We start from the raw sequence: 14549 nt of genomic DNA, 5'->3' as shown, positions 1-14549 counted from the left end.
AAAGAGCACGGATGGATGGATGGATGTTATGAGCGTCCCGTATGCAATGGAGTGGTGGGTTGCGCCACCAAGCTCTTGCTATTACGCTGCTTAATGTCCTACCTCAGTTAAAGGGAAAAAAAAAGGTAAAAGAAAAAAACCCCACTATGAATTCAAATAACCAAATTTTCTGAACCCCTATTGTGAACTTTTGTTTTCGTATGTCTCCACTTTTTATCGTTTCCCTACTTTTCTTCCACCAATCTTCTCATCACCTCTTACTAATGTCTATTGCAGACACGTTTACTTTCCCCCTGCTCTCGCCGAACCAAAGGGCTTCAAGCAGGCCAGTGGTGCCTAAATTGACAGCTGGGCAGATATCTTCACCTTCTAATAAAACATGTTCCATCGTTTCCCTAGCTTTACCGCAGCAAGCACATGCTTCTTCCTTCTTATATCTTGCTTTATATGCGCGTGTTCTAAGGCATCGATCTTCAGTTAAGATAGCAGAATACAGCAGAAGAAATGTGATGTGGCGTAATGGTTATTGCATATTTGCCAGTATTTCACATCGCTTGCCGAGAAGAAGCTCAAAGCTATTTTTGAAAACAATAAAGGGATAAAACTGTTCCCCGACTTTCCAGTCTACGTTATCGACCAATATTTTGAGTAAGCTCAATTATTCAGGCTTATTCACGGTTCAGGGCACAAAGTCGTTTGCTAAAACGTATACCGAAACTGCTACATGCTGAGCAGAATACGATCTTATTCAGTGCAACTTTCCTTCTCAACAGCCCCATGAAATGAGTGCCAGTTCAACTCGCCTTTAGCTGGTCTGTACACGCGCACACGCATAACACTTTATAGTACGTTCATAATGCTTTGTATAGCGCAAAACAGTTTTCGTTTTCATGTGGCCTAGTTACAATTGTGCCAACAAACACATCCACACTCCAAATATGCCGACAATGAAACGGATTGCTTGGGCACATCCTGCTAAATTTGGCAACTTAATTCGAAATCAGTGTTTTGGCGCAGCTCGATGGCATGGCGCAAGATGGCACAGCACTTCCATCCGTTTGATTCTATTAGACCGATTCAGGGTGCTATCACAAAACCAAACATTGCCTCGGTTTTTTTTTTAATTTATTTATTTACCAGTGTGCTGGTGACAGTATCAGCTTTCAAAAGCGGGGAGGCGGATGACCTATTTTGCCTCCCTAGTTCTGACAGTGGGCGGAGGGTAGGGATACCTATGCCTATCCACCCTTAATGCCATGAAAAACTGCAGACGACACATGCATGGTCAACTTCCGTTAATTCGACCCTCACGGGACTCACGGAATCGACCTAATTATAAGGCGGGTCAAATTAAACAAGATGCAGAAAAAAGGCCAAAACACACCAGATTTATTTGGCAGTACTTGCGCGATTCTAACACTCATTCAAAGCAAGTGCACGCCAACTTCGTGTGTGCCCAAAATAGAAAATGAATGTAGAAATGGCATTAAACCTTCTAAACTAAGTACATATTTAATGTGCACCTGATTTTTCTTTTTTGCAAGGAAAATGGGCAAGGGTCTAATATGCGTTGCACGATGGCTGCCGGTTTTAAGTGAGCTTCTCTGCACAGTTTTTAGTTTTTGAAGCCTGCTTCGACGCGATACATCTGTGCAATGCAATAAAGCCTATGAACATTGCAAAGACGGTTTTGGTTTCGTGTCCGAGTGCACCGCACAGGCAATTTTCGGCCCAATTTTTCCAAAAAAGTAAGGTACGCATTAGAATCGGCTAAATGTCCTAATCAGATATTGTGGGCTGCGGCAATTGCTTGAAAATGTTTGTAACCGCTGTTTTCGACTGGAAATGGCCATTGTTTAACATATTCACTGTCCTCAAGCTCCGCCATGACAGACACTGCCATTGAAGGGCTCGCTATTCGGGTCACCACACGGTTCAGGTGCGAGCATCCCAGCTGGTCAAGTTTGAATTACCTGGCAAGGGCCAATTTCAGGATCAAAATAATGAAAGTACGGGCCCATAGAATTGCACGGGCACTGGCCAATACCTTCAGTCTAGATCAAATTAACAAAAAAATCTAAAAGCCCAAGTCAAATTTACGGAAGTCTGCTATATAAGAAATTCCACACAACAATGCTGGAGTTTGGTTCTCCCTTCTCTTTTTCATTTTATTATCACACTAAAAAAAAAAAAAAACTGCAGAGGAAAACCAATGAATAAAGAACATTACATTCGGCAGGGGAAGAAGTCCATTGTGTGGTGTGGGGCGTGTGACAAAGCAGTCCCTGGGATGGGCACAGGAAGGGGAGTGATGCAACTGTGTGTGTGTGTCTCTCTCGTGTATGTGTGTGTGCAACAAACAGGAACTTTCATCAACTCTACACAAAACAATTTAAAACAAAAGGAGGGCTTGCGGCAGTCTTGGTCGCAATACGTGCTTCTGTCACGACTGTACGAAGCGGGCACTATCTTAACGACCCAGCAGTTGTGGACAGGCTCTTCTGTTCACCCTCTTTACACATCCAAATAATGAGACTGACAAGGGGGGGAAAAGAAAGGAACAGCGACCACGGAGACGCCATTACTTCTTTATGTACATCCGGCAGCTCCAATGCACTCATCCGTCTTCCTTCGGAGGAGTGAACCATCCTGAAAGCACAGACAGAAAGAACAGGGACCTTTGGCAAGAGTAGGATGTCATTTTGTAGTAGACAAATCGAACACTACAGGACAGTAACAATCACTGTTAACAAATCTGTCTGGGCAAGCAGCGCGAGGGTGATTCCAGAAGAGATCAAGCATGCATCACCACTTTATATTTTTTTTTGTCCGTTCTTTTTTTTTGTCAGGTAGGAATATTTAAACTACACGGAACCCAAAATTTTATTCCCAATAAGTGTTCCCAGCAAGCCAAAAAATATTTGAAGGTGGTGGCACAAGCATCCTCCTACTGCTTAACACAATATTTTCCAATTTCACAGCATAGTTAAATACAAACTAAAAACGGTGTGTCGAAAAACGTTTCTGCCATTTTAATACGCTTCACAGTAAATTGGTTTCATACAATTTTTTACTGTCCGCAGATGAAAGAAATTCCAAACATGGCCCAAATCAGAAAAATTTTGTAACTTTCATGTGTCTTGAGGCGTTCACCTGCAGCACCGCAGCCGACTTCTGCAGGAGTTCCACCCCCTGGGGCTCCCATGTTCACAACAGGAAGATATCCTCTTCCCCTAGCGTAATCAGCTACCAGCCTTCCTAAGTGTCGTCAAGTACCTCGACTTGTCAGGGCTCTCGGCGAGACTATAGAAAATTTCTACAAAGACGGATGGCCTAACGGCCATCCCACCACCTCCTATATGGTCCAGCCTCCAGCCTACTCCTCCGGTCGAACCCACGGCCCTCTGATGCTGCTGGGACGAATGCTGCCCTCCTGCCCTCTCTCTCTTTTAATCCCATCTCCCCCACCCTGCTGGCGCTGAGCCGTGCTCTCGCATGGGTTGTAGAAGATAGTGCTAGCCTTTCCTCCTTCCCCACAAGAACCACCTCTCTCTCTCTCTCTCTCTCTGTCTGTCTGTCTTGGGGCGTTTTCCATTTCACACAGAAACTTGAAAAAAAGTGTCACACATAGAATGTTCTCTTTGCAACATTTATGCAAAATATTGTCTTCCTACATGAAACACAAGAGAAGAAAAAAATAGTTAAATAAACAAGTTTTTATGTTACAGTAAAACCTCATTGAACCGTACCCACTTAAACAGTAGTTTCGTTTTAAAAGCAGTAAAGTCAAATCCCCGACTAGACAACCATTGAACATAATGCATTTTGTATCAGCATAAACCGTACCAACTTACTGCCTACGTTTCGGTTAACACACAGCGCCTCCACTTTTTGTCGCGCAATCACGGCGGTGCGTCATCCCATAGAGTTACTATACTGACTCTATGTGTTGTCCACATCGGGTGGCCCAGCCAAACAACAAGCCTCAGAGATCTGAACGGCCTCGAAGCATCCTGTTCTCTATGCGCGCTGTGCGTTTGCACATGTTTGCACGTCAAGCCACATCAACATTACCATCATTCCGGTGCCGTGCCAGAGAGCGTTGTGGCGTCGTGCAAGCTACGACTCGCATCTCACCAAAGCAAAAAAACATTGCGTGCTGAGCACAGAAGAGAAATTGGACATTGTTCGTGCTATCGAACATGGCACGAAGTCTGCGCTGGCACGCGATGTGACATTAAGCTCAGCGTTACTGCTGCTGCGACTGCAAAAAGATGTCTGCTATGAGGTTCGAGTGTTTGCCATCGTTGCCTCTGTTGCTGCCTTGTCGCCTAACCACAGTGATGAGGATGACATGGAAAGCGTCAGCATGGGCGTTTCAGGCCCGCCAGTAGCAGAAACTGCGCGTTACGTCAGCTTCATGAATGCAATCGTTGCGACGAGAACAGCACTCCACAACTTCTGTAGCACTACCACGCCCGTGCACAGATAATATGCAATGCCAATGAGGAACTTGCCATGCGAATGTTTGCCGAGAAGAGGGGTCTGGCTGAAAAGCTGGCTTGCAGCTTCAGCAAGTTTGAGGCCATTGTCGCTGCTAGGCCACCACAGCATCAAACAAAAATAACGCTTCGTCACGTGAAGTGAATAAATACTGCCATGTGTTTGTCCTTTCATCGCACTCTCTCAGAGTCCCGTTTTTGACAGGTCAGTGGGCGATATCATGCTGTTTTGGTTAAGCAGTACTACCGTTTAGTACTACTTTTTCCAAGCTCCAGCCAACTACGGTTTAATGACATTTTACTGTATTGTCAGATTTTTATTTGTGTCAAGCTATGCGGGAGTGACAGGCTGCCACCCTCTAAAAGGGCTAATGCATACAGAGTTTGCAGCCTAAAACCTCTATGGGCATCGCACTTACGCATCCATTATTCGCTTGTCAACTGCATGCAAGACACCACGAGTGCATGTTGTGGCTGACTGCCAAAACCCGCCTGGTGTACACAGTAAATCACCTGTAAGCGGCATCAAGGCAGGCTTATCTGTAAGCAATGATGCGCTTCCATAATCAGCAGGTGCACCATTATGGAGGTGCTACTTCACTGCCTGCTCCCCATCCCCCCTGTGCAATGGATACTGGAACTTTCTTCGGCACCACCACAAGCAACTCGCACTGCCTTTCTAAAAACTTATCCGAGTATTTCCCGAATCATTTATTTCGTTTCCCGTTATCAGATTTTCTGCGTCGCTCCAAAGGTAACATCATCCTGTCTTACCTCAACCTTCAGCTGTTCGAAAAAGTGCAGTGCGGCATGACTGAGCCAAAGGCTACCGAAGTTGCCTAATTTATAATGTTCTGTCGGCACCTTGCTGATGCGCTTTCTCATACTGCAGAGGTCACTGGTGGCGCAAGATGGACACTGTCCTTCAATAATGAGCATGGCCCACACGTCTTCACAGTAAAACCTTTAGATGGCTTTGTTCACAAAACATGAAACCGTGAGGCATTCTGGAGGCTCAGTTTACGACAGCAGCGCAGAGAAAGCAACAGAAAGAGTGCAGTGCTGTTTAGCATAACATTTCGACTTGGTCCAGCTGTTCACTACACGCAATGCACGCGGCTCATAGTTCAGTCCGAGTATTCTGTGCCGATTATTTATGCATTCACAAGAAGAAGATTGCTAAGAAAAAAAAAAAATTCATTGTGTAAGTGTTTTGGATGTTTCCTCGCAGAAGCTACTGCCAGAGGCTGAGGATGTTCATGACATCGACGAGGTCTGCCAGCCCTGCTTTACGCGCCTCAAGGAAATCCTGTCTTCATATATGTGACACCCGCGATGAAAAAGATAAGGCATTGCTTCAGGAAGAAGCGATTGACGACTTTAACAGGTGCATCCATCCTCCTCCTGATGTTTCACCACTGAAGCCACCATCTCCCATTCACAAACGCAGCAGACGGCCTTGCGGAAAGAAAAAAAAACGGGCCGAGACTGAAAGTGCCATAGTGACGAAGATACGTTCAACTTTAAGCACTGCATACGGAAGCATCAGTACAGCTGAACAGTCTGTGACAATGTCGTGCATGCAATGGCTGGTTAAATAGCTCAAATCAAGCATACAAGGCTTCAAGGTCTCATCAAGAGCTTCTCAATCTCTTAATCATCGTGCCACCAAAAGTTGAAAACAGATGTATTCAAGAGGCAATCCCAGCTGTTGTAACGTACATGCTCAGAAAGGCCCGAAATTGGCACGAGGAGCATGGAATGTGATCAGATTTTGATCCGTACAAGAGGTCAAGATTAAGCCCATCGGATGTACAAGCTGCACACAACTACGTCACCAAGGACGAACTTGGGTGCTCTCGGCAGAGCCCGAACAAGAAAGACATTGTGTCAGTCATGGCGAGAGAGAGTATGTCTCAAAGCAGTTTATGGCACATTTTATCCGCGAGAGGAGGAGGAGGAGGAAAGAAAGAGAGCAGGCAGGGATGTTAACCAGAAGTGCATCTGGTTGACTACCCTATTCTGGGGGCCAGGAAAGAGGGAATATAAAGATAAGATAGAGAGAAGGGGAGTACCAAGGATGCAGTGAGCTCACACACAAACACGCAGAGGACCTGAGCGAGTCAAAGGCGTTCACATAGGCCAGTCTATCGCGAGACATTCCAGATGTTCAAAGCAGCTCACCCGAAAGTGCCATCGCCCTGTCAAAGTTTTACAGCCTGCATCCAAAATGGGTGCTGCTAGCCCCACAAGAAGTTTGCATTTGCATTTATTGCGACGCTAATGCCAACCTTTGTGTCTGCACGCTTGGGAAAGTAACCGGCATGGAAATTGCGTTGGAAGGCATGAAAGCAATGTGCCTTTGCTGCCCCCAATCCCGCACTATAATTTAGGTGAATGCGGGTGCTGCCCATGGAGTGAAAGCCTCACTTTGGCCACTCTGGAAATGGTCGACGAGTACGAGGTCACATTTGCCGTTTGGGAAAGGAGTGACTTGATCAAGAAGACGTCACCTCCAACCCTTTTTGTTAAAAAGCTCAGCAAATGGGTGACAAATGGGTTCCTCACAAATACATACGCTGCACTCAAGCCATGGCTATTCATGAGGCAAAGAATTGCGAGCAGCGTGGAAGCACTGTTCTGCATTTTAATGTTGCGGAAAACTGGACTGTCCTCTCAAATGAAACACAATCATACCATCGGCACAAGAAACAAATCTCCACTTTCACCTGTGTCACCATGACAAGGAAAGCAGCACACAGCTTTGCTGTCATAAGCGACGACAAGCCTCACGACGCAGCACACACCTGCTATGCCCTGCATTCAGTCAGCACATCAAGAATGTGGCCCTGCTTCGTGCGCCTGCTGCAGCCATCGAGGAGCATCGTCAGAAGTCGATGAAGTGGAAGTCAGTGCCGTGTGTGCCGCAAATTCAGTCATGGCATGTGTGGATGTGTGCCCGCGATCAGTCAAGCGGACATGCGCTGTTTGTTGCGAGAACTGCCGCCAGCCAGCTAACAGTGATTTAACACTTAGATACTAACTGCAAAGGACGCGCAATAAATTTGTTTGAGCGCCACAAATAGTGTCGAGTTTGTTCTCTCTTGTGTCCCAGAAAACAAATAAGCAGAAAACATTCTCCGTTCTTGCCACAATAAGAAACTTAGGTAAACCTTCCTTCATTTGTGGCAACCGTTGCCTTTTCTTTTAGGAGATTAAATGTTAACAAACCGGAACGAGTCATCATGGCACTAAAGCCAGCATGCTCAACATGGGCCACATTGGCCTGTTATATTTTGTGAATAAAGCAAAATGAGAAAACATATTACCGCACACACGTTTTGCACGACATAAGCGGACTTCCGTCCAAGATTTTTTTTTTACTGGAACTGGAGTTTCTTATATTATATTTAAAATCAGTCTTTTTAAAAAAGCTTGTTTATTTAACTACATATTTCTTTTGTGTTTCATGTAAGCAGGTAATGCTTTGCATAAATGTTGCAAAGAGAACATTCTATGTTTGACACTTTTTCAAGTTTCTGTGTGAAATAGAAAATAGGAATAGAAATAGAAAATAGAAATCGAAAGTTGGGAAAATTTTTCTGATGTCGGCCATGACTGGAATTTGTTTACCATTTTCTTTTCGTTTGTGAACCGCATAAAGAAAACGGATGGAACTAATTAACTATGAAGTATTAAGTATGCAGAAAGCTTGTTCAACAAAATTCTTTAGTTTGCATTTATTTCAGTCGTGAAATCGGAAAATACGGTGGCAAGCAACAGGACGACGCTCGCGACGCCACCTTCAAGCGGTTTTTTTTTTTTTTTTGCTAATTGGCAACACTTTTCGGGAATAAAATTTACAGTTCCAAGCAGTTTGAATATTCCTACATTACATACAAAAGCCAGAAAAAACCAAGATATCCAGCGGACATATACATGCATGTTTAACCTCTTGCGGAACCATGCGCGAGTGAACTCTTTCGCAGGCCAGTGTGCTTACGCAAGTACAGCAAATAATTCATTTGCCTCTCACTTTAAAGTGTCTCAGAAACTCAAGATTATGCAACCTCCAGCACCAAAGCACAGGAGGACAGCGTACATAAAGCCAAAGCCTGGTCTTTGCACCCGCTGCATATTACCTTCAAAATAGGGCACATGAAATCAGCCGGGCTAGGAGAGCATCGAGTGTTTGACCATTTGCCATATTTTTTGATCACGTTTGACCATCTGATGACATTTGACTATGTGTGTCCACCAGCTTCCATCTATTGCCTCGGTACTCGTTTGTGGCGGCAGTGAAATTTAGTTATACAGTACTGAAGTGGTATATAAGCACACTTCATTATATTGGGGTTCAAAATACGTGGTGTTCTAAGAACAGGTTGAGAATTTCGCTATTTGAAGTTTGTTATATCAAGGTTTAGCTGTATAAGTGTTTTATCACGAACTGCAGTGGGATCGCAAGCACTATGATATGGATCTAACAGCAAGCTAGGCCTTCTAGGCCTACTAGGCCCCCAGTGACCGTCAACCAATTGGCAGCTGTCAGCAAAGGCGACGCTGCAGACAGAGTACCGTTGTGCAAAGTTTGGTGCAACATGCTTTTATTGACGTTGGTGGTATAAAAAGAAAGCATTACGCCAAGTATTCGAAGCGTGCATGCAGGCTCGCCGTTTGTAGCGGAAGCTTGCACGCTGCTTGTTCATCTGTTTCGAATGTGATCCGAGTTACTGTATGCAGCAAGCTGGACTCCCGACGCGTTGTATAATTGATCGCGAGCAAATGTGCACCATGCGTCTCCTGGCAGCTGACTGTTGTAATTATTAACTTACTTTGACAAAAAAGCTGTTAGCCTCTAGTTGGACAGGATTTCTTGCAGCAGCGTCCACACACACACACACACACACACAAACACACACACACACACGCACACAAAACCTTCAGCAACAGAAGCGAAAAGTGCACACATCCTTTGGTATCACACATACAACATACAGTACAGCATTCGTTTCTATAAAGAACAAGCATGAAACAAGCATCCAAACCACATTATTGATGATACGTTTATTGGTACGCATACGTTTCCGCATACTTTTCCGCTAAAGATTACTGTTTAGCAAAGCTGCCACAAAGATGGCACCTTGCAATGTGGGGAGTGACATCACTAAGCTTTCATATATTAAAGAATCATCATAGTAGCTGATTTCATTGTTGTTGCAGCACTGCTATGGGTAGGCAACGCAGAGCCAGGACTCCCGAGGAGCAGCGTGAATACAAGGAGCAGCAAAGGGAAAAGAAACGGTAATACAACCAGCTGCGGCATGCTGCTGCCAGTCATATTGCCATGGAATTCTAGTACAAGGGACGTCCACACATCCACATTCTCATGTGGCTGAATAATGTGCCAGAGGAAATGAACAATAAAGCATTGCATACCGCCCTCAAAAGTTGTGGTGGTTTTCAAACAGCTTCACTGGACATCCACTTTCACAGGGCCAGGATGGCAAGTCAATTTTTCATCTGGGGCTCATCGTAATTTAGAAGGCGTGCTCATATATTCAAGTAGATCTGCTATGGCAAAACTGCTCCAAAACAAAACAAAATGAATAGATCAGTGCAAGAAAAAGAAAAGGAGAGAGAAATAAATGGGTTCCTGCCATAGCTACAGCTAATGGACGCCCTTTCAAAGATTCCGGCACACCTGGCAGCCCAGCGCTGTTTTAAGCTAAGGCTGGAGTTTCAAGACCCAAAAAAGACTGGTGTCGTGCAGATTGCACCTTCGAACATCACATGTTCGGTATGAGTAAAGCAAATATTATCGCTGACAAGAACTGAGAAGTTCTCAGCCATGAAAACCAATTTTAGACAACTGTAGGCAGAGGGACCATTTCTAGCAGATGGCGTATGTCTGACATTGGGCAACTGTGTTCCAAGGGTTATGGAACTCGGAGGTATGTGCAACAGCCCTAATTTGACAAGTGACTTCTTACACAGCTGGATAAAAGAGCTAGTTAATTAAATATGTGGCAAACCTTGGGTCACTTGAAGGTACAAAAGCAAAATTTCACTTGGAATGTTTCTCTGCAGGTTCTAGTAACATTCGACACATGCTACACCTAAACATCTGCATTAGCTGCAGACAATGTTGGGACTTCCCTCTAACTTTAAGATGGTACAAAAACTGCTTCCCAAAGTCACGAAAGCTAAGTTCAACATGAACAAACTTCTGGAGATTAAACTGAAATTGAAGTAACACTGCCTCTCTGAAGATGGTGCACAACAAATATATTGCCATGTTTTCTTTCTTGCTTATATTCATTTGATCAATATGCAGTGTCCATCATACAAGTGACAACAAACATGACCAAGAAACTGGAAAAGTTGGTAAGCAGAGAAATACTGTGCAAAGAACACTTGAAAAGTCACTATGTCTCACGCACAGAAATCAGTCATACCATTTTTCTCGTGGATCTGAACCAGTGACTTAAAGGATGCCTGGGCCCGTGACAGGCTGTACTGTGCCTGCAAAGAAAAGGCAACATTGTAGGTCAGACCACAACCAGCTTAGCAGCACACTGGTTTAGGCTAAAACAAGTGAAATATTTCACGGCAAGGTATAAAACATATGAAGAACCTAGCCCAGAGTGCATATTTTAAGCAATTGGAGGTCCATCACATGTACACCACATATCAGTCTAAAGAAAGTTCAGCAAAACACATGGCAAAACATAAGGGGAAAAAAAAAAACTAGAACATAATGCGTTTCCATGTATACAAACTACATAAATGCTACTGATACTGCACTTCCACAATCCGCAATGCTTTGCTGCTTCAAAGCTGCTAAATTTTGCAATGCTAGAATTTTAAAACACTGAAATGCACCACCATCTAATGTTGACAACTACAACCAGAAGCAAGCTGACAAACAACTTGTCAGTGGTTCACATTGCAAAGCACTTTTCCTTATGATTATACAAGGATTAAAACATATAGAAGGTTCCAAGAGTGCTTTTTTTTTTTCACTGATAAGCCTTCATGAAAGGAACTGTGCCTTATTTCACATTATACAATGAGAAGAAATTGCTGAAATTTTCGGCTAATGCATTGTTGTCAAGCTATAGTGGTACTTTCAGAAACAAAACCAAATTCAATTATAAGTTAATCTGGATTACTTGTCAACATGGATACTGCATCCACTTGATATCCTTTTTCAACCCCTTTGGCCACAAGTGCAAAGTCTGTTTGGTTTGGTTTGACACTTTTTCACCATTTTATAAGTTAGCATAGGTAGCAATGACTATACTGTCTTAAGAAACAGACTTTTGCAGCTGCACCATGTCAATGCGGACGATGTGGCCTGTGTGTAATTCCATAAATATATGCTTGGGTGGTAGTTTAAATTCAGATAAGAATACAAAGTTATAGAAATGTTTAAATTTCCCAGTTTAAGCCAACTGTGGACCTTTTACTGCACACCACCAAGTTGAACACATTTTTCATGGTGAACTGCTTCACTGACGACGAAGGTACAGCCATGACTGCATAACAATGGACGTATTACAACACAATGACGACAAATAATGCATGACTACACACAAATGACTACGACAGAATAAAGACAACAGAATGGCAATCATGAATGACAACCACAATGAATGTATTACAATGACGCGATGATGACAGCCTGATGACAATGATGTGAGGGCGTTAGAATGATGACAATGGAATAGCGATCGTACAATTATCATGGTATGTCAGTATCACACTGGTATGACTCACAAAACAACAATAGACCGACCGCAACAGCATGCCCATGACTGTACGATGACAGCATGATGACAATAGGATGACTAAGCTGAAACAACCATGATGGCATCACAATGACGGCATGACAACAACGGGATGACAACACTGGAATGACTACAACAGTGACAATGATGGAATGACGATGATAGAATGACAATGAGCCAGCACACGTGTAGGGTTACAAAATATGGGAATGCTGCCTTGTGTATGAGCTATTCGGCAAGAGTGCAGCAGCTGTGGCGCGAAAATCGAAGGAAGAGGCAAAGAATGCTTCACTTTAAAAACAAAGCAACGACAAGGCAAACATATTCTGCAATACAGTTAACCACAAAGCAATTTACATTTGGTCAGTTCGCTCACTCGTCATCAGAGACGGAAACCACAGAGCGACTTGTCTGAACTGTTAAGGTTCTCACTCAACGATTACCCCTAGTTGCTTTTCACTTTTCTTGCATCTGGTTGCTCTGCGAATAGGGTCTGCCTGTTGACGCCCTGTCGCATCGCTTGAATATCAGCTGTATGTGGTTGCCACTTGAATAGGTGCCCTTTCGCTGTCAAGTGTCGAAAAGTTTTGAAATCAGGAGGGCCATTGCAAGTTTGCACCTCCTCACCTCCATTCATCGGCCTCACCTCCATTCACATTTACCAGCTGTTTGCTATTGAACGATCAGCACATTAGACCGACATTTTCAGGTTTCTTTTGTAAATCTACAGCGAACTCTTCTGACGAATTGCTTGAAGCTATGAGAAGAAACTGATGCCCATCTACGAATAGTGCCCCGAATGAGAGGCCGGTGCCCAGCATGTTAGAAAGATAGTGGCTGTGAACAACGTTGGGGTCATCTTGTGAACCTTATTTCGATGATAAGACAGTTCATCAGATTTTCCGGTGTTGTGCGGCCACTTATAAGAGATCTGCACTGATTTTGCACATAACCATAACTTTATTCTCTGACACCGGACGAAGCAGCACAGATAAGGTGTACTGGCCTAGGTGGTGTGGCAGTGACAAAAATTCGACGCTCGACAATGTGAGAAATGGGCCACAATCCGTTGTGTAAAGCTTGCCACCAATATGTTTGTACAAGTGGTTCATTGGCGATTGGTCCAAAAATATAGGACATGGTTTACACTGATGGCCGTCAGTCTAATCCACAAGTAAGCGGCGTTTGCGTTAGCATAATTTGTTCCAACTTATCAATCCAGCCTAAGCGATGTTTGTGTCCGTGGGAAACCAGCTGACAACCACACAAAGCGCATGTGCTGTGCGAGAGTGCGTGTGCATATCGCTTCTCTGATATGATGGGCCTGCCTTTGCCTCTCTGCTTCTCTGATATAATGGCCTGCCTTTGGCAACTAATTGTCCTGATCTTCACACATGCTTTTCAACTCTCCATGTGTGCTGCTTTTGTAGCTGTTTCCTCTGTCCACCGCATATATGGGAATCCTCCTTTTTCACAGCATGACGACACATGTGTCCTGCCCTAGTCGAGTAGCGGCAAAACGTTTTGGAAGGGACCCATGCACAGCCACATCTCAAGGAAAAACCCCAGGAAGAAAAAAAACACACACACACACACGAACGCACAGTGCTGCAAACACTAACGCCTTGCTGCAACTACACATGTGGCTCTACATCAGTGCGGTGCAAAAAGAGTGCATAGCATAAGAGTGCAACTCCACTTTAAAACAGCAAGCAGCCAGGACTTCATCCGAACTGCACCGCGAACCACGTAGTTGCTGCCTTTGATCGATGGCTAGTGAATTTATAGAAAAACCTCAGCGTTACACTTTGGTGACACTTCAAAAACACCATGTTGCTGACGAAGTCTTTTGTAGCATTGGCCCTCACTTGCTGGTGATGGCAGCGCATGCCTGACTTCATGTACTTGTTTAAGCTGTGGTAACACTGGGTCGATACGTGATCAACAAAATGCTGACGCCAACGATTGACCGACTATTCAGCACAGTGTGTTGCTGGGACCATTTTATCTAACACCAGGCCCACAACAACACAGCAGACGAACCCGAGTTGTTGTAATGCAACAGGCTTTCTTGATGACAGCACCGACAATATCAACATGCCAACCATCGCTCAACCGAGCCATACACGATCGGCCATTGAACCGACACTGCAATAGCCACAGTGCCTTCGCTTGTACATACTACCATTAATCGCGCTCAAAATGAGTCAACCCTTTAGCCGCCAACCCCGAGCTGTACTTGTCACACGAGTTT

The 14549-nt window shown here is 44.2% G+C and overlaps 1 protein-coding gene across 1 annotated transcript in view; it reads right to left on the bottom strand.

Moving 5' to 3' along the window:
- Positions 1–1368: 1368 nt before the first annotated feature.
- The window catches only part of LOC142571673 (ubiquitin-conjugating enzyme E2 Q2), a 39926-nt gene continuing 26745 nt past the window's right edge, over positions 1369–14549 (bottom strand). Inside the window, exons 7-8 of the mRNA XM_075680203.1 lie at positions 10961–11027; positions 1369–2649 (exon numbers count right to left, since the gene is read on the bottom strand). Coding sequence (XP_075536318.1) covers positions 2618–2649; positions 10961–11027 — 99 coding nt within the window. The 3' untranslated portion in view covers positions 1369–2617. The remainder of the gene's footprint in view (positions 2650–10960; positions 11028–14549) is intronic.

The sequence above is a fragment of the Dermacentor variabilis genome, chromosome 2, assembly GCF_050947875.1.
Source record: "Dermacentor variabilis isolate Ectoservices chromosome 2, ASM5094787v1, whole genome shotgun sequence".
Classification (NCBI taxonomy): domain Eukaryota; kingdom Metazoa; phylum Arthropoda; class Arachnida; order Ixodida; family Ixodidae; genus Dermacentor; species Dermacentor variabilis.
Note: the sequence above shows the minus strand (reverse complement) of the source record. Positions and strands in the feature narration are given on the sequence as shown.